The 24,163-nt window shown below is 38.7% G+C and overlaps 2 protein-coding genes across 7 annotated transcripts in view; one reads left to right on the top strand and one right to left on the bottom strand.

Annotated features, from left to right (window-relative positions):
• The window catches only part of ntn1 (netrin 1), a 328,369-nt gene that overhangs the window by 170,963 nt on the left and 133,243 nt on the right, over positions 1-24,163 (top strand). For 4 of the 5 annotated variants that reach the window (XM_062970707.1, XM_062970709.1, XM_062970708.1 and 1 more), the window contains exon 7: positions 15,339-15,476. In XM_062970707.1, the coding sequence (XP_062826777.1) occupies positions 15,339-15,476 (138 nt within the window). Of the gene's footprint in view, positions 1-609; positions 5,900-15,338; positions 15,477-24,163 lie in introns of those variants that run through there. The other variant, XM_008104282.2, reaches the window with a different exon arrangement.
• stx8 (syntaxin 8) overlaps positions 7,141-24,163 on the bottom strand; it is a 107,363-nt gene continuing 90,340 nt past the window's right edge. Inside the window, exon 8 of one of the 2 annotated variants that reach the window (XM_003217077.4) lies at positions 7,141-7,911. In XM_003217077.4, the coding sequence (XP_003217125.1) occupies positions 7,844-7,911 (68 nt within the window). In that variant the 3' untranslated portion in view covers positions 7,141-7,843. Of the gene's footprint in view, positions 7,912-9,234; positions 9,366-24,163 lie in introns of those variants that run through there. The other variant, XM_062970711.1, reaches the window with a different exon arrangement.

Genomic DNA, 24,163 nt, shown 5'->3' with positions numbered 1-24,163 from the left:
CCAACTTCTCCAGGTTAATGCTGGGCAGTGGGAGCGAAGGCTGAGTGGAGCACAGCTCAGGGAAGTTGCAGCACTCATTGCTCTCACCGGTGGTCAGGTCTGCGTATACTATCAGTGCCCCAATGGAATCAGGCCTTCAGTAGAATGCTAGTTATGTAATTTTTAAAATTTTGATCCTAACTCACCATTAGGCAAGTATAGTAATCTAATATGTTCTTCTACTATACCTGATTTATGTAGCATTTTAATGGTGTATTTCATAGTGTATTTAATCTGGTTTTAATATATTTATTTGTTTGCCCTATATGTGAAGATGTATGGTCTAAGCATTGAATAAACTCAAACCAAAACAGATGAAGAAGCGGAATATTTCTGTACAAAGCAACTTGACCGACTAAATAAGTGACCATAAACTGATTTTTTTTTTTAAAAAAAGGTATCCCAGTGGACTTTTGCTGTGGCTTGAGCAGCTAAAATCCCAAATCACTGCAACAATACAACAAATATGCATATTTCTATATCACAATTGTTTCAACAGATAGGGTATTGGTACATATAATGAGAAATGCATTACAGTGATTGCCCTTGTTCTTGGCTTTCTGTTCCCAGCTGTTCAAATCCACATCCTGAAAGCAGACAAAGCTGGAGAGTGGTGGAAATTCACAGTCAACATCATCTCTGTGTACAAGCAAGGCACAAATCGGATACGGCGTGGTGACCAGATCCTGTGGATACGCTCCAAGGACATTGCTTGCAAGTGCCCGAAAATCAAGCCCATGAAGAAATACTTGCTACTGGGCCATGATGAAGACTCTCCTGACCAGAATGGCATTGTCGCAGACAAAAGCAGCCTTGTGATACAGTGGAGGGACACATGGGCCCGGCGGCTGAGGAAGTTCCAGCAACGGGAAAAGAAGGGGAAGTGCAAGAAAGCCTAGAAGATGGGAAGAGAGACTGCACTCACAGTTTTGTGCAGAATTTGGAGCAGGTGGGGTGGGATGAAGGACACTGGCAAAAAGTTGATTTGCAGTTCATGGGACTGGGAGGGCAAAACATGGACTAATATCTTCTTATGAGACCTGCCAATTTTGCACCTCATACTACCACAAAATGTAGTGAGAGAACAAATTTAGAGAAGAGCCAAATGAGAACCTACTCACCATAGGAACAATTGTTAGATCTGCCACTAGTTCCATCATCCCCTTTGATTTTTCTCTTCTGAAGAGTCTGCCTGCCTTAAATACATTCCCTGAAAGTTGTCATTACAAAACACCATGATAAGAGGAGGGAAATGCTTGCCATACATCTTTGATTGACAGGAAGCATGGAGATGTTCAGGATGTTGGTTTGAAACAGACTACTGGGAAAGTAACCACCTGAGGAGCAAGCAGTTGGAATGGTTTTTCCATTCTCTATCATGCAGAATCTTGATATATCAAAAAGGATCAAGTTTTCAAGAGAATTTACAAAGACGGCTTCATTGTAAACAATCGTATTTCACTTACTCTAATACAGGACGGTTACTGTGGGGTGTCAGGGGGTATAGTTTTTCAGAAATGCTGCCCTAAACTACAACCTTACTGCTTCATTCAAGTTAGGAAGGCTAAGAGCAAGGAAGAAGAAAGTATTTATGGAGCTGTTGAAATCGGTACTCTAGGAAATCTTGCAATGCTTTGATGGCCCTCTGTGAGAACATTAGATCACTCTCACTCCTACATTCACCAGAATATGAAATAAATGCTGCCTAGAAGCACTGCCATCTTAACTGGAAGTAGCTATTCTCTCTTCCTTGCTTCACTAAGTCAAAGATATGTTACCTCTCCAAACCAGTGCATCTCCAATACTATGGTTTTTAATTTCTCATTATGGAATCCACATACGGCAGTTCTCTCACTACTGGAATGGCTTCAGAATTCATTCCAATATTTTGTTCTACATAATTGTAGTACTTTGATCTCATTTTAATGATTATGTGGAGTGCTTAGAATTCTCTGCCAGAGAGCTCTAAAGCCTCACCATACTACAAATACCAGGATTCTGCAGGGTGCAGAAATGGCAGATCAATAACTGGGATCAGTGCTATAATTGTGTAAAACCACGATTGGTACCTTTTCTGTAGCAAGGAGGAAATGGAGAAACAAATGATCCCTGATTAGAGGTGCTTACAAGGAGAAATGAGAGTGGAACTTGACAAGCTAACTCCTCTGTTTGTAAAAGCCTGTGGTAGCATGATTTTGTAATAGTATGTACAGTGACCAATAAGTTGGTTGGACAGAAAGAACGTCTCCTACAAACATACCATTATTCAAGCAATCTAGACTTCTTTAAAAAGATAGTGAGAGGTGTGGGTTCACTTGCATTTAAAATCCTAAGAAGTGTTGGAGATTTTGTTGCTAGTCACACAAATCTCCTACAGGTTCCAACTATAAAACTTGGAAGATGATACAAGCAGGCAGTTCAACCGTGAGCTTAGAACGGCATGCCCTGCAAAATACAAACTTCCCTGAGATGTTTCCTATTAGGAAACTTGGAAACATCCTTTTAATGACATTTCCAGTGGTTTTGCCTTGTTTTATAGCAATTGACAATATTTATATAATGACATAAACTACCATAAAACAAACTTCAGCAAAAATAGGTGTCAAGTGGCCAGATGCCGGGGAAGTGGAGTATGGAGGACAGCAGGGTTGGCTGGAATGGTGTGGCCGGCGGGAAGCAGTGACTTCACCCCTGTGCACACAATTGGGAGTTTCAGAGCATTTGGATTCTGTAGCCTTCCTTGCTAGGATAAAAAGAACAGCCTCCCAGATGAGGTGGATTTATCAGTATAGCTCATATCAATTATTATTGTAGAGCCAGGAAGAACTAATTTGCTTGTAAGTAATAAAGGTTGAGGAAGAGCTAAACTGGAAAAATATTAAAATGTATTTCAGGGCTGAAAATTGTTTCCTTCAGAGTTCTCCAGTTTCAGGTACACATTGTCCAGGTATGATCAGTCTGTGGAATTAAAAGTAAAGTGGATGATATCAATTCTAGATGTACAGTTAGTACTTCCTTGTATTAAAATATTTCCCTTAAAGTGGAAATCTAGCATAGCAGAAAGAGCTAGGACCGCCCCCTAATTTGCTGGGCCAAGGATGGGAAGTGTGTGGGGGCTTCAGATGGTATTGGTTCACATCATCCGTGACTGCAGGCGATGACAGCGAGGGCTGATGGCAGTTCAGCAGCATCTAGAGGACCACATGTTCACCATCACTGTGCTTGATCTGTTTGTTTTATTTTTACACGGTACTCTTCATGTTGACTGAAGTTTTTAAAATGGCATTCCTCCACCTCCCTCACTGTCATCTGGAGAAAAGGCAAAAGTATTCGAGATTTGTTTTGGAGAATGTGTACATGGAGAATCTTAACAATCAAATCAGATTCTGAATACAAATATCCTGGTAGACCGTTGTTGCGCTGTAGAGCATTCTTCTTCTCCAAATACATGGACTTAGAGCAAAGTTGAAACCATATATTTAGTTTTGTTTTTGCATCTTCAAGTTTCCTGCAAATTTGTTTTGTCTAGAACTTTGACATTAAAGAAAACCCAAAGCTGAACAATAGCCACTGAAGTATGTCTTTGAAAGTGTCAAGGAATTACAATTTAGGCCATAGTATGGAGGGCAGGACTAGTCCTATAATAGTTATACAGCCTGAGGAAAGAGGGTGATCGAGTGTACCAAAAGCTTCCACTTAAACTGCTTAAACTGAAGAGAGTTGAGGTCCTTTGCTCTCAAGGCTCGGATACTTCTCTCCCTTGTGCCGTGTGAGCTGATTCGGGAATGGTAATGTCCAGAATTCTTAAAAATCTACTTTGGGGAGCTTTGTTCTGGGTTTTTGATTAGCTCCCAGGTCCTGCACAAAAATACGTGTTTTCCTATGATGTGCTTAGCAGTCTGATGAAATGTTTTCCCTTCAATGTGCAAATTTCAATACAAAAAGCAAAACTCATGAAAATTCAACTCAGCCCTACTACTGCACTGTCCCACAACACAAGCCTCCTTGTTCTGGCTTCCCAGTGAAGGTTTCCCCAGCTACAAAAAGGGCTATTCTCATTACAAATCCTGTTATAATGTTGCTTTTCCTTGAAAGTTCCTTTACTCTCAAGGATAACATCCTGACTATGCAACTGTACATACAGTTTCATTCCTGAGCAAGAAAGCATTCTGGAGGCAATTCTATGTTTGGAGTAAGTACTGATAACCACTATATAATCCCTTAAAACAATGTTTACAACATAAGATACTTTTATTGGTGTCTAATCTTGTTTAGGACAGCCGAGGAATGGGCTCGCCTTTTGTAACAGACATTAATAATCCAGAAAGTTATAAAGGAGGATGAGGACAACAGATAATAAATAAAAAAGAATCTACAAAGAAAACAATGAGTTATTGTAGAGTTAGCACAAAGTGTAAAAATAGATCTAGAACTCAGAGACTGTGTATTAATTAAAAATATAATACCTTATTTTGAAAAAATCTTTCTTCCTCCTACATTAGTAAGAAAATCTCTTCTCTATACAGTCATGACTACTTTGATGGGTTGGTTTTCTGCTTCTAACATATAACAAATCTCTCCCTTGGTAAACTGCAGCAGACTTTCAGATTCGAATCAGCTAAACAGAAGAGTTAAAGTTACATATTTTAGGGATTGCCTTACTCCCGATAACCTCCTCCCATTTTAGTGTGTGAGAGAAATATGCTGACACATGGGCTATTCATTGGCAGTCTTCAATCTTCCATCATGTTCAGATATGCTTAGAAAGTAGCATATAACCAGGATCAGTTCAGGCCTCTCTCACACTACATAATTATAATACATTCATAGCACTTTAGCTGCTATTTTTCCATACTTTAATTCCTGGGATGTGTAGATTCATGAGGTATTTAGCATTCCCTGCAGAGAGCTCAACTGCTTCAGAAAACTTCAAATTCCCATAATTCCACAGGATCCAATCTTTGTAGCTAAATGTAGTATTGATGTGTTTCAATTGTGCAGTGTAAAGGCCAATGGAAGATGAGCACAATAGGCCATTTCCAGTCATCTCATACCCAAAGTTTATGGCAATTTAGAAAGCAAGATTGCAAGCTGCAGTTTCCCAAACTGTCCTTAAGAAACTTAAGACACCACAATCTTGACATATAGCAAAAATATAAATTACATGTTTCCAGATGAGAAATTGAGCACTGCCACCAGCAAATAAATGAAGTAATCTGAAGTGACAGAAAGTAGTACCCTGTATTTGCTCCAAAAGTGCCAAGCTCTGGGTTGTCAAGACCAGATACTGTATATAATGCTAACGATGTTGAAATACTGTGGAGAAATATTACAAACTGTATGGACAGGGTAAGATGGCAACTGGAATTATTCTGAGAAGCAGATAAGTTGCAAAAATAATTACCACAAATAGGTAGCACTGAACAAAAGATTCATTCCATTTTTAGTACTGTAAGTGTTTTAATTGATCCACTGATCACTGTCCCTCCACCTCCCTCTCCCCCTACCTCCCTCTCCGTCAGGCACGCATACATACACACTGATCACACAGGGGAAGAAAGCCTGTGCTCTTGTTGTTCTTGTTAATATCACAAATTGTAAATGTTGTTTAGTCATGACCATTGCATATAGTTTGGGAGCAATGTTTCTTTACAATGCATACTAATATATTATGGTTATATATATGAATATATTTAATGACATGTGGGAAAAGAGTTGTGGATTTTCTTATTCTCCCTCCCTCCATTTTCTTATTTGTTAGATGGACTGACAATTGACCGAGAAGGAACCTGTAATTGTGCAGCATGCACTTCATAGGACTAAATCCAGACATCTGTCAAATAAACTCTTGTAAACTTCTCATGCTGGCCTCTTTCTGTTCCATCTGGGTGGACAAAGTGACCCCTTCAGGTCTCATGGGAATATGGGCTCTTCCACGGAAAGTAGCTCAGCAACGACATATTTGGTGCCATTTCCTCATTGGCTGGGAAACATTTGAAAAAGATTAATTAGAGCAGAAGTGAGGAAACATTAGGCCACCAGTCTAAACTCTGCTCCTATGGTAGCTGAAGTACTTTTGAAGGATCTGTGTGGATGATTTATGTTTCTCTTTTGCCTTTTGAGGTGTTTTAAAAACACCTCAATTATTTCACGTATCTTCAGCCAAAGGAAAATTGCACAGACTATACCAAACTGTTTCTGCATGGGAAAAGATAAATCATTATTCCTAATCACAGATTACTCCTCATCGCAGATGGATAGCCCGGGTGGCTGCTACCAAACTGCAAGAGATGAGGGGCAAGCGACACAGTAGAAAAGGCATTTCTAGTGGCGATTCCAGAACAAGTTACCATATGTCGTTTCCCCTTCCGCAAGTCTGAAGTTATGGAACATAAGACTTCCAGAGATATCTGAACAGTTGTATCATTTTAGAGATGAAGCACCAAAATTTCACTTTACCTTTGCTGGAACCAAAGACGAATGGTAACCATACAAGTCTACTAAGAGTGGCTTCTTACACATCCCAAATCACATCCAGTAACTAGTTCACATGATCATTGCATTACCATTTCTGCTAGTCCCATTTGCTTTCTAGTTTTCATCTTTGGAAGGCAACATACTTATGGTGGGCAGCTCTGGCTAAACAGAAAACAGCTTCTTGGATCCGTGACTCCAACACTCCTCCAAGAGGTTTTTTCAGAGGTTCTGAGATAGCCAAGAATAGTTTACATCTAGAGGCTCTGAGCAACAGCATCCTTTCTTAAATATTTCTTCATGTTCTCTTTCCCAGTGGATGACTCTCTCATCATTGAATTTTGAGTATTCAGTCCAGCATGGACTAGGCCTCATGCCTTAGAAACAAAAAAAAAAAAAAGGTTTGCACAGCTGCTTCCAACACTGTCTTGAAGGTGAGCTTATGGGTCCTAATACACGCCCCCCCCCCCCCACGAAATCTGCTACTCTCATAGAGGCACATTTCCTCAAATCCAAGAAGTCAACAAATACCAGAACTCAAAGGAAGTCTTTAATGTTCCCTAAGGTTTAAATATCCCTGGCCTGTAGGAAACAAAATAAATTAAAATATAATGGCAGAGAATGAAATAATTTAGAAATGAAATGGCTTTTATTCAGTCTTATTTTTGTGCTATCCATCAAGTTGGCACATAGGTAGCAAAATAAATGATTTCTGAATATGAATTAACTTTACATAATTTTTTTCTTCTTTTTTCTCATATTGCTAGTCTCTTTTATTTGCTTTCAGAACATACAGAAACAAGATTTTGGAATTTATGTACACTTTTCTTCTCAGCTATTAGTATATATACAGGAGAAATCATGGACAGTATAAGCATATTGTGACAGAGACTAAGATTTTTCTGTGCATTTGAAAAAACGTATTGTGTGCCTTCATGCAAAGTCAATCCTGGATTCAGTGCCATGGAATCTAGGATGAAGATGTTAAACATGTTAGATCCAAGGATACACATTAGAAAGAAAGGTCTAACATTTTAACCAGGGACTCCAAATATTAACATCTTCTACTCTCAAAGCATAAAAGCAAATCAGAGACCACCTCTTTGGAATTAACTGCATTTCTTCACCTATGTTCGTCAGATGATCAGTTCCCTTCCAGTTATGTTCTTCAAGATAAGAAGTCTTACTGGACTGAGCTTGTTGGAAATAAAGCCCTTTACTTGCTGTGGATTTGCCACTGTGCCCCCAGAAGGGGGTAAATGCAGTTGACTTTGTAGGGGGCTTGGACTTGCCTCTGATGGCTACCAAACCAAAGTGCCACCTCTGCGAATTACTTTGTAGGCCAAGCAGCAACGACAACAATTGCAATCAGCAGCAGCACGATCACCACCATCATCCCTGAAAGGAATTAAAACAAATTCTAATTATTTATTTGACTATGTTTACATTTCTTATGCTTTGAAACAATAATCTGTTATAAAATTATGATATAATAATAATAATATAATAAAACTTTATTTATATACCGCCCTATCTCCTCAAGGGACTCAGAGCGGTTTCCAACACAGCAGGAAACATACAACAAGTTAAAACACACAGCAATTAAAACATTATACACATAAACAGAAATGCATAAAACAATAGTCATAAAACACATAACCGAGAATTTAAAACCTAATGACAGGGCTCCATCAATGAAACCGTATACAGTGGCCAGAAATGACTTCATTTCTCACTCCTGCCAGATTAGTTTTGGCCTTCTGTTGGTAGATTCAAAGATATATCAACAATACATGGATCAATTTAGCAGCTGCAACTGTTCTGTGAGGGATGGAAAGAATGGACAATTTAATTTAGCCCAACACACCCTTGATTCAAGTTAAATATTAGTGGCCCACTAAGACAACTCTTGCTTCTTCCAAATGGTCCAAGTCATTGCCAGGAAGCCTATAGCCACCTTCTGACATCATGGTGGTGTTTTGGGAACTGCTGCAATGCAGTCCCTCCCCCTGCTGCTAAAGTAACATCTAGATGGATCGATCGATTTCTTTGTTTTGGAAAACACTCCTGCCTTCATGATTTTTAACATTTTTTTTAGTTTTGGGGAGTAATTTTGAAAGTTAAGCCAATTTCATTAATTGTAACTGATTATTTAATATTTTAAATACTGTGACATAAAATAACACATCAATTTTATGCTTTAAAAATACAATCAGCAAGGAATATTTGTCCAATATTGATTTAAAGTTAACACACCAGCACTAATTCTAATGTTCTCAGCTCTGATCCAGTTAAGTGAGCACAATGAGCAGTAGACTTGCTATTTCAGATAAGGATCAAAACATTAGGGTCAAATTACACAAGATTTAAATGACCACACCTCTGTCCCAAGTGGCTACTTGACCTCAGGTAAACAAACAGGGAGCATACACATGTGCATACACCAGAGAAACACAGGGATGTGAGAGATAAGGCAAGTAATGAAAGATAGTGAACACCTCCTTCACCAGGCCCACCCGATTAAGGTTGCAATTTCCTGTTACAAAGTAAACAATAAGAGTATTAAAATATGTGATTCTAACTTCTATGCCATATGTATCTTAGTTCGGTAATTCTTGTTGGAACATCTGAGTACTGTATACATTATTCTGCTGCATAACTAAAGGACAAGATGTTACAGAAGAGACAGAAAGAAGGAGAACATCTCCCTAATAAGCTTACTTGTTTTGGTATGTTTTTCCCTCTCTTGATTTAAAATCCTTTGTAGTTTCCATGCTATAATCATTCATCAGCAGCCACAGTTGTTTTGGAGAATGAACTCACATCCAAAACACTTTTTTCCATGAAAACTCCTACAACAAATGAATGTATAAAAGATGGAGCGAGTAGGAAGAAGAGCTTTGAGCTAAATCTAGAGGGAAAGTCATGCTCATATTGATGGGGAAGACTGAAACTTAAGCTTTGAGAGAAAACAGCAAAACATGAGATGGTCATTTTCACAGTGACTGAAATGAGGTCTCCAAAGAAAACAAGTGAAATCGCGTATGGCAAACATATCTAAATATCTTCCGATGTGAGTCAGCCATTCAAGCCTTTACTCCCTCCCTTGCATAAGCTGCAGAAGGCTAGCACAATGCTGATCCCTGTCTCTGACACCATGGGTCTTTTCAAGGGCCAAAGCCCTGCCAACCAAGGGAGGAGTTCTTTTAGTGATTTTTCAGCACCTTTGGAATGACTGAATGGGATGCTCAGGAAAGGGCTGCTCAAGCAGTATCTCTCCTTTTTGCAAACTATGCCAATACTAGAGAGAGAACATGGGAAGTCTTTGGAGAGTACATCTAGCTCAGAATCGCCTCCATGCTGGCTTCAGAAGTGTGTTTCAGATAGGAAGTTTTAAATCACTTAAATATGACTCTGAAATCACATTAGATGTTTATTGTGTTTTAACTTTTGTCTCAGGTATTTTAATATGTGTATGCTTTAATATATATTTTATATATTTTATGGTTGCAGTTCAACTATGTTTTAATATGTGATTTTATAGATGTATTTAACTATGTTGTCCCCCGTCTCAAGCAGAAAGGAGATGTGGGTAATATATAAACATTGATGATGAAGATGATGTAGGCAAAGCCCCGAACTACAGCATGCTGGCTATCCAAGGGAAAACATACCAACTGAAAGCATGTTCATTTGGATTTGGACAGCCATAGCAACTTCCCGCAATCTTCCATTCAGCGCAATCATTTTTTGCTGTAAAGTTCTGACTATCACTGGGGAATCCGAGGGCCTCCTGATGCTACTGGTGTCCAATTCCTATCAGCGACAGACAATCTGGCAAATGGGGAAAGATGATGTGGAGGGGGGAGAAATGCTTCCCACCCCGATTTTAGAAGGACCTCCTTGCATGGGACCCATTATAATAGTCAACTACCTGCATCCTCTCATTTTAACTCCGCATCATATTTTAACCTCTAAGGAATCTAAATGATGGCAATTTTATGCCACTCCTTTCCTTGGAAATATTTTCCAGATTACTCATGTGACCATATTTCAAAAACATTGAAAGGCAAGAGAAAATCTTCCTGACTGAAACTGCCAAGCATTGTGCATTGCAGGGCTCTAAAAGAAATGCTGTAACTTGCCTCATGTTTTAGGTCAGGACTAGATTCAAGCACAAATCAATTTAGCAAATTAGCAAAATGCCCAAGTAGGGTGCTTCTAGAATGGACTCATTTCCTGAAGAAGTAGGTCCATGAATTTATTAACACGAAAGCAGCTCATTTATATGCCATGTGATATTTTTAAAGTCAATATTATGAATTTACTAGGATATCCCATCTAACATGAAGGGACTTGTCAGGTGTGAGGCACCCTAGGCATGAGTGTGTCATTGTTTCTCCAAATGTAGAAGGAAACCAGTAATATCATTTATCATATGCTACCAAAGCATTTTATGTATAAACAATGGAACTAGAAATAGCAATTATGACAGTTGATAAACAATGAACCAGCGGCAATATCTCCTGCTGCAGTTCTTCCTGCCTTTTGCTGCTGAAGGAAGATATTATTTAAACCACTTTCTAAACTGCAATTCTTTTTCTTTAAATTTATTGACATGATTTTTAATAGATAAAATAGCCATAGGATACATATACACATTGACTATAATATACATGACACATTATAAAATGCAGCATTAAAATAACCCAGTACACATTATGCACTGTGCTACAAAGAGTACATAACTCCGATAGGTGGAGATGGTAGTCAATAGTGATGCGGCTGTCAGAAAAGCCAACACAATTCTAGCTTGCATCCACAGGAGGATAGTGTCAAAATCAAGGGAAGTCAAAACCCAACTCAATTCTGCCTTGGTCAGATCTCACCTGGAATAACGATGTCTCCCGTTCTGGGTCCCACAATTTAAGGAGGGTATTGTGTCCAAAGAAGGGGAGCCAAAATGGTTAAAGGTTTGGAAACCAAGCCTTGTGAGGAATGGCTTAGGGAGCTGGGATCTTGGAGAAAAGAAAGCTGAGTGGGAACTTAACAGCCATGTTTAAATATTTGAAGGATGTGACACTGAGGGAGGGCAGACTAAGACATGGAGCAATGGATTCAAATTACAGGAAAGTAGATTCTACCTAAACATTAGGAAGAACTTCTCCAACAGTAAGAGCTGTTCGGCAGTGGAATATGCTGCTGCCTAAGAGTGTGGTGGAGTCTTCTTCTTTAGAGGTTTAAAGCAGAAGTTGGGTGGTCACCTGTCAGGGATGTTTTGATTCTGTGTTCCTGCATAGCAGAATGGGGTTGTACTGGATGGTCCTTGGCGTCTCTTCCCATTCAATGATGTGCTTCTTTGATGTAATAAAATCTTTATGGCAAGTTTTGAGAACTGGTTCCCATATGGAGAAGTTTACTTTGTACTTTTCCCCCTTCCTTTCTGAATGAATGTTTTAAAACTATAATTATCTAACAGGAACCAAAAGCAGAAATAAATCTGTTCGCAAAGACAACATAATTCAAGAATTTCTGCAGAAGAAACATCCATGAGAATTCCTGCATGTCAAATTCAGTCAGAAGAGTTCTCAGTCCAAATGTTTATTGTCTCTATGACGAAATAGTCCCTAGAGTTATGGTCGCAAACCATACACACAACCCAACTGAATGAGAGGAAATGAGATAAGTGTTTCCCCTCATCTAACATTGTTAGACCCCAATTTCTGGTTCTTTATTTTAAAAAATAGTGACTATTTTTTTTGAAAAAGAGAAATCTATCCCAGATAATATTCTTCATTTTTTGAGAGGAATTTTAAAGATGTTTCACACTTTTTCAGCGTATTTTGAAATTTCTATGCACCATAAAAGCATTTTTGTTAGCCCAATTCAAGCATGCTTGTAATTATAACTGAATGAAAGCAAGTTAAAAACAATCAAGAGATGAACAAAACTAATAAGACATTAACATATTAATAAAATGGAGAATCATTATTGTTGAATGCCACCACAATGATTTTGTACAAAACCTAAAGAGAAAGGATAATTTCAAACAATTACAATCTACAGCAAGGATAAGCAACGTGTAGCCTTTTAGATGATTATGATGTACTGCAAACCCCAGCATTCTTCACCATTAACTGTACTGGCTGGAGCTGGTGGGAGTTGCAGTTCAGCACCATTTGGAATGAACAACTGCTGGTTAGGAAACGGAAAAAATGAATGAACGTGGGCAGTATTCATTGGCTGCAGCTAAAAAATGCAGAAGTATCCCTATCTGGACATTGAGCAAGTAGCAGTAAGAGTTGAAGGGTCACTCTATCTGCTAGCAATGGCAGTTAGTATTTCACAATTACCTGGGCGCAGGAGAACAAAGTTATGTGGATAATGGGGATCTTAGCTTGACTTTGGTGTCTGGAGGTTGGGGTGGGGGTGGTTGACACCAGTGCCTTGTTGCTTGAGGCCCAAGAGACGTGGCTATGTGCTATTTTAGTTCTACCAGGGACACCTCCAGTAACTAAAGAGAGACTTGTCCACAGCTATGCAGATTAAGAGAAGAGCTGTATCAGTTTAAGAGATATAGGTCAGTGCTTCTGTCCTGCATGGGAGCCACTGCTGTCTTAGTTTCTATAAAGCATTCAACTACAAGTTCTATTTGTCTGCATGTGTAACTCCACATTATGCTTTCCATGTAGCTTTCATGTCTTTGTAAAGGCATCATGTTTTGTGAAGTCTTTTTTGAGCCACAGCAATGTATAAATCAGTGGTTCCCAACCTTTGGGCCTCCAGGTGTTTTGGACTTCAGTTCCCACAATTCCCAATAGCTGGTAAACTGGCTGAGATTTCTGGGACTTGAAGTCCAAACAACTGGAGGCCAAAAAGGTTGGGAACCACTGGTATAAATGATAACAGTGTGTCCTGTGCCTACTAGCACCTCCAATGGTGTGCTCAGCAACTCACCTATTCCCAGGGGTTCATGGAGTTGGTCACAGCCAAGTGTAATGTATACAATACATACTACACTACTATACTAGATTTGCTTTAGAAATATTGGCTTCTTTATATGCAACACAAGAACAAGGGTTCCAAAGAAGTATATACAAAGAAATAGCTAGGTATTATATCATTGCAGCATAAAAAAATGCTTTGGGAGAAATGCATTGGCTGTTTTTGTTTGTCAATAGTTAATACAAGAAAGCCTATAGCGAAGTAGGAGAATGCCTTAAAAATATGAGATCCTTATGGGCTTTGCGGTCTCTGGAACACTTTTACATTCTTGATTACAATATGACAATGGAAATTATTTCTTTTTAATGTATTCTGTGTTACTGGAATACTAAACATATCCCCAGGACTGGTGCAGCTCTGTTCCCATTTACCAAGACACATCTTCTGCCTAATAAGCAGCATTTCAAAGACAGCAATAAACATTTCAGCATGGGCTCCTCAGTCCCCAAGCTCATATTCTCTATTTCCATCATCATCCTGGTATCTTAAATGAAAACTCTTCACCCCGCTGCCATCATAAATCCCCTTTTGAGAACTTCAGCATGGAAAAACACCCTCAAACTGTATATTTTATTTTAAAATAAGGACATGGGAAAGGGAAGAAAAGGTCATTACAGGTATCCCTCATTAAATAAAATAGATGTGTTCCAGGCATTATTTCTTTATCAGAAAATTTAGTATCAGAGGGCAAAATAATGTAGAAAAAATAGGGGCAAATTCTGCACCACAAAAAATACCAGTTTAACACATTTTTATCCTTCATGTGAAACTGTACAACCTTCCATGAAAAAGCTAAAACCTTTTGAGCCTTTTAATGACCAGTGGAAGGCAGGTCTAGAAATTATTTTTCCCCAGCCTTGGCGTTTTTATGATTTTCATTTTGAATATCAAATGTATATAGTTCTATGCTTTTAAAACATGATGGAGGGAACTTGTGAGGCAGGCTTTTCTGTTGTTTATTTGCCTGCTATAGGCATACACACAAGTGATGGCAGGACTGGCTACATCAGAATCCCATTCTTGCCCCAAACAAGTTTTATTGCAGTGTATTCCCTCTGCCCAATTTTCTCATCCTTCCAATATTGCTAAAACACCTTCACAGGCATAAAACAAGGATAATGGAGGGACAGCGGGCTGGGCATGCTTAAAAAGACCTTGTAAAAAGGGACTTGCGGTATATGTCAGAGACTTTATTACCTGAATTAATAAATGTAATGACACACAGCCTCCCAATTTGGCTTATTTATTTAATATGCTGTCTTTCCCCCAACATTGCTTCCAATGCAGTTATGACATTAACTGCTGGCTATAGTTAAAACTAAAGGCAAACAAACATATGACAACTTTTATTTGGGCAGTTAGAAACATAGCAGCTTACAAATGCTAACTACAGCCAAAATCCAATGTGTTTCCAACTTCCATGATTCATATTGTCCTCAGTTCATTTGTGGTGTTGTAGTTAATAGCATGAAGATTCCTGAAGCAAATGGCTCATATGTATGTGACATGTGTATCTTCATGCGTACATGCCTTCATGTACCAACAGATGTATAAACAGACACGTGTATGATGAGCCAAAGTGCACATTCACTGGGGAAACCAGTATTGATATTAAATATTAATTCTGCTTAGGGTTGCCATAAGTTAGAAACAACTTGAAGGCACATAGCAAATAAAAATCTGGTTTCCATTTGGTCAAAGAACAAACAGTTGTGCTAAAGAAAAGAACCTGTGGGGCATTGTATCAACTATCTAACCTAGAATATTACTCTTCATTAATCCTATAAAGCTAATATGCTTCTCCTTTTCACTCCAATTAGAACATCTCCTGCTTCCCTCTGCATTTCGAATCAGAGCACAAAGCCATCACAACACATGGCAGTCATCCCTGCTTGCCAAGTATTCATTTCCCTTTCAACAAGAACCAAACAGACTAGGATGCAATTTTTCCAGAGCAGGTAAGTGTAGTTTTTCCTGAGGTATCCAGACTGATTTGTTTCAAGCAGCATTCTTTTGCTTTTCATTTCATCAGGGTGGAAAAATGCACTAGCCATGCCAAGTTGGTTTCAAGGGCCATGGAATTCTATCTAGCCAAAATGAGCTCGCACCTTATCTTTATTAAGTTTTAATTGGATTAAGAGGACTTGGTTATTTGGTTTTTATTCCATAAAGTAAGAAGTGGATAACTTCTATTCTTCTCCCACTTCACGACCTAAATACACCACAATCTCACACCTCTCTAACTCATTTTACAACTATGTGACTTCAGTGCAATTAAAATAAAATATACACTACTCTATTTCATGTAGCTGCCGTCCTAAAGGGGAACCATGAATGTGTGGCCAACTTGTTAAAGTTAAACCACAGTCGCACCTTCTGATAGGTTGCCTTTAACACACATTGCCAAAGTCCATCCGCTGGCCCACTCTTAAACTGAGCACTCACAGACGCAAGTGTATACAAACTGATATGCAATATATGCATATCAATGCACTTAGTAGACACCTGGGACCCCAACACAGCACAACACAGTTTTATTAGAAAAAAAGTGATAGAATTAATGCACCAAGACCAATTTGTTTATGTCATCCATTTATGCCTGCAAATTTTCTTTCTATTTGCTAATAGGCTGTAACAGCTGTTACAAGTCTACTGACAGAATTTCTTCACATTCATGTTCCACATCACAGCAGATTATCTTGAATTGATTTACCTTAAATAAGCTTTTTGAAGGATATTTAAAGGAACTCAAAACAGTGCAAGCACATATTCTACAATGTGCCCCAAGGCATACTAATCTCTTGTATCCCTGAAAATGGAGATGTTCTAAACACTTAAATGATATTAGATGTTCTGAGACATCAAGGAGAATGATCAACAAGATTACTTGCAATCTAATAAGGGCACTCAAGACCATTAAGACTTTCTACCAATGAAAAGGTAGAAATTATTTTACAATTCAGTTCTTGGAAGAAAAACACACAATTATAAGAATATCCTTTTGAATCTAAACACACTAAAGCATGGTGTTAAAGCACAGTACAGTAGAGCAGAATAATATCCACTGTCATTCTAAAGCAGTGGTTCTCAACCTGGGTTCCCGAGATGTTTTTGGCCTTCAACTCCCAGAAATCCTAACAGCTGGTAAACTGGCTGGGATTTCTGGGAGTTGTGGGCCAGAAACATCTGGGGATTCCAGGTTGAAAACCACTGATCTGAAGCCGTCCTCAAGCATTTTAGCCTGGAGTAACCCTTGGGGAAAATGATCATATCTCAAGGGATCCTCGCATAAAGACAATTGTATTTGCAGCTTTAAAACAAAGGGGTTAGTTTTTTTTTAATTCTCTCAATGGTGCTTCTAGTGACCCCTCTCAGAACCCTAAGGGAGTCTGGTTGAGAAACCATGCTCTACTGCTTGTTCATTCAATCTGTTTTTCAGAATAGCTACACTGGACTAGAACAGTGGAGATCAGGGTTCAAATCCTAATCTTTCTACGAAACACAAACAGACTATGGATGAATCACAACACCTTAGTCTAATCCTCAAGACCCAGTGTGATGTGATGAGGACTCAGGGAGACCAGGACTCCTTGTTCAACCACAGAAGCCCACATAGGCAAGTCTCCCTGCCCCAGAAGAAGGCAAGGGAAAACACCTTCTGAGACAACCTTAATGTTCACCAGGTAGAATATTTATGTATTTGATTTTTAGCCCACATTACGCCCAAAGAAGGATCCAAATATATTAATTTGAGCTCCTTGAAGAAGACGACAAGCTTAATGTTATCAAGACATGTTATCGATCTGAGTAGCATCAAGTTTGGTATGTCACTGACCTGTCTGAGTTTATTGTTTTGGCTTTCTGAATCTACATTCAAGCCTATTGCTATAGATCCATGAAGGATACTTTCAAACTCTCTCCTTCACTTAACCCACCAATGAACATGGGAAACCATTAGCTGAAGCTGCCCCAATTAACTCCCAGCTTCCTCTTCAAAGGCTCATGGAGTCTGGAGCTACTTATCATGCAAACAGGCTACGAGGCTCATTCTCCTTGCAAGGCAAGAGGAGGGCAAAACTACTGAGTTAAGTAGATTATTGGGGAAGGAGTCACACTCAGCTGCCCTATGAGATTATTAGACCCTGGGAAATGCATACTCCAAATCCTCTGTTTCTGACACTGAACATTCATCAACCACATTTGGATAATCTGCAATCAAGAACCTTTACAGAAGCTTCCAATATCCCTCCACCAATGGCAAGGCAAGCGCAAAGGGACATGAGTTTAAATCTTAACATAAAAATGTTTCAGGGCCAGGCAATGGCAAATCCAAAAACTTTTTCTATAATGTAGTTGCTGTATCATTATCGAAATCAAAACGCTGCATTTACCCCAATGGCATTCAACAAATTTCTAACATGCAAAACCAAAAGGCAATCCCCTTCAAATATAAATCCTGTTCATCTGTGGGAAGCACAAGGTCTAGAGTTTGATATCCATTTGTTGTTTCCTGTAATTCAAAGGATGTTATTCAATGGATGGCTGCATCCTCCTTCACAGATCCTTCCCTGTTAAAAAGAATCTGTGGCCTGGCTTTGAGTGCCACTGGAATTAATATCGCCAGCCACTAGAAAAAGAGCTTTTCTGTGACAGGGGTACTACCTTTGTGGCACACTCTCCAGGATCTGCAATATTTGAGTGGCTAGGAAACTTTTTTAAACTAAACATCTGAGTGCTAGGAACCGGTTAGATGTGTTTTATCATGCTGTATGTACTTATGTACGTACATATTTCTGGCCTTTTCCCTAGTTTGGAACTCAAAGTGGCTTACAATGGATAAAAAACACATAATTAAAAATACAAAAAATACAAAAGCTAAAAGTGATTAAAATTTAAACTAGTTTAATATAACTATTTTAAAAACACAACAACAATAATAACAAATAGAAAATCCAACAAATTGTCTAGAAATAATGGCCTGATACATTCAGTCCTCAAATGGAGGAGGTGTGTGTTGTCCCCTGCAGATTTCAAAACATGGGCAGGTTTGTAAGGCTTCATTCCTCTGCTCTTCACACTTTACTTTTGAAATATATTTTGTAGTTACGGTTTTGCAGTAAAATTGTACACTCTTATTATTCATAATTTTACACCCTAGAAGTCCCACAAATATGATACAGGTAAAGAAGGAAATCAAATGAAAGCAACAACCTTGAGCAGCTTTATTTCCTTACTACTCTAGCAAACTCTGGAATGAATGGGCAAGGCTAAAATGGCATTAGGCTAATCTAATGTTAGTCTCAAGTAAGTTTGCCTACTGAAATATATAGGAACTGTTAATTGCCACTTACATTAACTCTCATTGCTTTTAATGGGTTTATTCTAGTTGGCCTAACATTGGTTTTACTCTGTTGTCTGGTTCACTGGGCACAAAGTCCATTGTTAGAAAATGCCTACTGAAGTAAAAAAAAAAAAAAAAAGAAATAGCATAAAAAACTATAAGCATCAATGCCCAAGGTCAGGCCTGTTAAGAAAATCCCAAATTATTTTCTCTACTTTCTCCAATTCTTTTCCCATTCCACCTCCCAAATTTTCTGCCACAAACAGAGACTCAGTTCTCCACTCACTTTTGTAATTTTCAGCCACCTCTGGAAAATTACTGGCTTGTAGCTCCATCTGGCAAAATTTGTAACAGAGAAAATATAGAGGAAAGGGCCCATCCCATCAAATGTAAGCATCTTCCTTACACTCACACACATTCAAACAATTCCCTCTCTGGTGTGCTGTAGATTTCCCCTACATTTGGGTAACTGATGCATCCTGTAAGATTGCCCCCCAAAAGCAGAAATCCAAGAAACTACATGAAAGACGTCTACCATTATTGTGTTATTTACCAGAAACTGTTTTAAAGGAAAAGACTTCAATAAAAGCAAAAACATTTTATCCATGAGAAAGCAGATATGAGCGGAAAGTGCCTAGATAAAGATATTGAGGGGAAATCTAAACAACTAACCCTGGCAATGTCTTCTTTTTTTTCTTTTCTTTTTCTTTTTTGTAAACTGGGAGAAAAACAGTAGCAGAGAGAGTAAGAAAACTACACCTCAGACATTTTCAACCCATTCCTATTAACTGAGACAAGAATAAAATGAGGGATTCCCCTGTGAATTCAGTAAAAATTTAGCAACATCCAAAAAATCAGGGATTTTGTTTGAGCAGTTATCTGGATTTCATACCAGAGTGGTCTTACTTGGGTAAAAGGACCCTCCTGAACAAATCCTATACATTTTTCAAAATATGGCTTTAGGGACAATTGCAGGACAGTAAGTTCCATTTCTGAATCCCTTTCATGAACATAGTTCATATTTGAATCCATTGAGTGTCTCCACTTAATACAATTATCTGCATATGGAAATTTATTATAGATTATATTATATCTTATTCTGTTATTCCATATTCTTTTATGTGCACTCAGAGACCAGCAAGGAGAACCATGGGCAACTGCAAATCAAGTAGGAAGAATAAATTTAGAAACTTCCCCCAATGTTCTTTTTTAACATGCTGTAATAATTGAGCAAAAATCCACAACAGAAGCACCTCCGCTAAATACCTCCTTTCCTTTATAAAAAGCAAAATGCATGGAACAAGTCCTCCCCTTCAAGAGCTTAACAAAAGCTTAATCTTGTAGGTTTATATGAATAGCAAGCAGAACCATTAACTGCACTTGAAAACAACCAAGTCTTCACTGTAACTTCTAAATGTTTTAAAAGGCATATAGCCTCCAAGTTCTCATCACACAAGACACTGATCTGCTGAGAGCTTCCTGACATGTTCAAAAAAAATCCCACACAGAGCAAATTACCATTACTGAAAGCTTAGATTACTAGAAGATGATTGATGCTGCTGCCTCTCTCTTTCATGGTCCTTATACTCCAGGAAAAAAATTGCAACCGGCATAGCAGGTGTATAAGGCCCTGATCAGGTATAAGCACAACTGAAATAATGCATAAAATTTGGTACGTAACATTACTCTTTGATACCAGTCAAAAAGAAACATGAACTGAGCCATCACAAATCACCCCAAATCAGCATGATCTAGAACAATGGTGGGCAATTGTGCCAGAGACCTTTTAAAAAACTGTTCTAGGAAGCAACATAGCATTTTTGCACCAAGGAAGCTGAAAACAGAACCTAAAGCAGATCAAAAGTTTAATTCTAGTTAGAGTTTCCAGAATATTTTGCCCACTTCAGCTCTTTGTAGGTGAGTCAGGCATGTTTAAACATGGTAGTAGGAGGTGCTGGAGTGACTCAAAGAGGGAACTGGGACTACTTGTGACTTTTAGGCTGCACTTTCTCCACCACAATCTAGAATTACAGTATGACTCCCACAGCAGCAGGATTGGTGCTCTAGGTTTCACTTACCTGCATCCAATGAAATATGAATCTCCAAGAATTTTCCGGGTCCCCTAGGTGATTGTATGGTATGCTTTTGGCAGAAGTCATTTATTTCAATAGCACTCACTATTATATGTGGTTTCATATTGCTACAATTAATTCAGGAACATATCCCTCGTAGATACAAGGGTCATAACTGTATTCCAAATCAAGATAATTCAGAAAGGTGTTAAATCTGAAAGCTATCAAGAATCAGCTATTACTGTTTCATAACCTAAGAGCATCTATCTCAATCAGCCAAGGGTCTCTGGCCAAAGTCACAGTGAAATAGATTTAGAAACATCTGACTTGTATGATGTGGACTTCATCTACCTTTTGCCAAGGAAGTTGGTAATTTAAGAGAACAGAACAAGTTTATCTGTTTTATTCTCTTACATTTGTAGCATCTGACCATGTTCATCACTACCCAAATCCTTAAACTGCTTAGCCAAGCCATTTCTGCATGCATATGTTTGGATTCTGTCTCTTAATGATAGTTCTGACTTCTAAGAAGAAACCTGGGCCCCTATGTGCTGAATAACAGAGAAACTTCATTAAAATTATGTTCTAAAAATGCTACACAAAGGAGACGTCCAAATTTAACACCAACTAGTTTCAACATAAATACAGCACTTGTAATAACTAATATCTGAATATGAAATATAGGATATTTTCCCATTCAGAAAAATGGGACCCAGAGGACTGACTCCTTGAGGAAAAGTGTTTGCCCTCTGTGTTTTACCCTTTGACCCTTCATTAAGCCTACAGAATCATTCGGTGGAAAGTGTTACAAAACCTCTTCTACCTCCCACTGGCTTTTTGTTTACATATATACACACATGGACATAAAGGTTGGTTATTCCCCAGTCCCTATGAAAGACTCCCTCTGACTATGCTCTCTTTCTCTTGGGGTGTGGGCTTACTCCTCTAAACAAGCGAATGACCTCCAGCAACACGGAGCCTGTACTTGCTACTGTCTTCAGTTTGGCAACCCAATACAAAGGCAGCAAGCCTGTACGTACAATTTAGGGGCCAGAGCTCCTATTCACATAACTGCCTCCCCAAGAGACAAAGCTTGCCAGGTTCTTAATTAAGCCCAAGTGAAAGACAGCCTAACTGCACCCTGCTCACATCTTCAGAGGACCCTCCTTTGGGACTTCAAACACCCCCATAACACTCCCCAACAAGTAGGCCAGGGCATTCACAGCCAGCAACAAACATTTTTTTCCTTTTAAAAAATATAGAAAGCCTAGTCTTCCACAGTCCCTCTTCAGCCTGCTCTCATTTTGTTGCAGATTTTAGACATGTCTCTGGTTTGTAAAACAGGAAACAAAGGAACTTCTTGTGCGTTAGAAGCCCTCCTGAGGGTCTGCATTTCATTCCTCCCTCTCCAGGCAGTGTCTGGAGAGCTCTTTAGCCCATTTTGTCTCATTAACATTTCTATGAGTGATCAAAGAATATATTAAGAAAATCTAAGTATTAAGTACAATTCCTGCTAGAATACATAGACATGCTTAAGAAACTTGCTCAGATTCCTTTTCCTGCCCTATTTCTTTATAAAGATCATTGTCTCTTCATTAAAAAACAATGACAGAAAAACCTTTCTTTCCAATGAACTGCCTTTGACAAACCCTGTGAAAATTTTGAAACACATTCCATTGAACACCCCCATTTCATAACACACATACACACACACACACAATTTTTGTTTCCCAAGCTTTGCTGCGATAACGTTCTTTGAAAAGAAGAAACCAATTATTCCCTGGCAGTAAGTCATCCCCATATGAATTGCTGTAATTTTGCCCCTTTTTGCAGCTGTTCAGGGTGGGCTGAGAGGTGGCTGTGGTAATGAAGCAAGGATGAATACTAAAGAAGCACTGACGCATCGCATCCTGGGGAGCAGCACTCTTTAATTTTTCTTAAAAGTACTCTCTGGCTCCAGGAAGCAAATCAATGAGACTTACATGTTAGAAATGGAAGATTCTACTGTATATTTGCACTCATAATCCTAAACAGAATATAAATGCCTATGCACCTGACTAACTTGTAAAAAAACCCCAAACCCATCACCTAAAATTTTTAAAATGTTAACATGCACCTCCCCCTTTCCTCTCTGTAATTCTTTACTTTCTCATCAGAAATGCCCAGCAACATCCACCAGACGAAGGCACAGCAAACAAAGTATATGAAGGAAAAGAGAAAAGGAGGAAAATTAGAGAAAACAAAACAAAAAGACATGCCGAGGAATTCCTTTCCCCCCTGATCTGTGGAATACATTAATATCCTAAACTGTTGGCAGAGACGCGAATGCTCAGACGGGTAACAATGCAAGTAATGACTCTGAGTCTGGGATCTTCAAACAAACCTTCCCTGCTGTCATGGCCACCGGGAAGGAGACCGAGGGCAATATTAGCTGACCTTCATTTCGTTGTCTCACCAGACCTAACTGCTGGATCTTTGTTTGCCTGTTACTAGGAGTTCCTCTTTCAAAAATGTGAGCATTTCCTAGATAACGTAAGAGTCTGTTTATTAGGTAAATAAACCTATTCTAAAGGAGTCACTCCTGTTTTATGATGGGAATCTATGAAAAGTTTTTAAAAAAATGCAAAACTCATACTTCAAAACGAAAACAAAATGTGGGGTAGATTGAAGTTTGAAATATATTTTAAATCAGTGAAAACACAAATGTTGAAATCAGGTGTGATTAAAAAAATATAGGGAAATAATTAATAACCAGAGAAGAGTTACATATCCAACTTGTCATTTCTGAGTGGCCTAAAAACCATTTTTATGTAATCTATACAGAAGCACAGTGGCCTTTGGCCAAGACCACATCTAATTCATTTTGGCTTATCAAGTATTTTATACTGTGATGTGATATAACACAAATGCCCAGCTGATAAGATGCTCCTTATCCTAAATATGATTGGCTATGGAGGACATCACTAATTTATAAGCACACTACCCTCCGCCTCCAACCTGTTGCTCTCATCACATGAAGATCAGGAGTCTAAAGAGGTGAGTGCCTCCGACATGTGGGGCTCTCCATACAATTGGCCACCCTAAAAAACCAATCTGGATTCCCAATTGGACAGGGAATACTCTCATGTGGAGAAAACTCTTCTTTTCAAACTTGCTGCTCTCCTGTGAGGAAAGCTACAGAACTGGACATAGAAGTAAAGCAAGCCTGTTCCTCAACAGACATGTAAACATC

This window comes from Anolis carolinensis, chromosome 2, assembly GCF_035594765.1.
Source record: "Anolis carolinensis isolate JA03-04 chromosome 2, rAnoCar3.1.pri, whole genome shotgun sequence".
NCBI classification, from domain to species: domain Eukaryota; kingdom Metazoa; phylum Chordata; class Lepidosauria; order Squamata; family Dactyloidae; genus Anolis; species Anolis carolinensis.
Note: the sequence above shows the minus strand (reverse complement) of the source record. Positions and strands in the feature narration are given on the sequence as shown.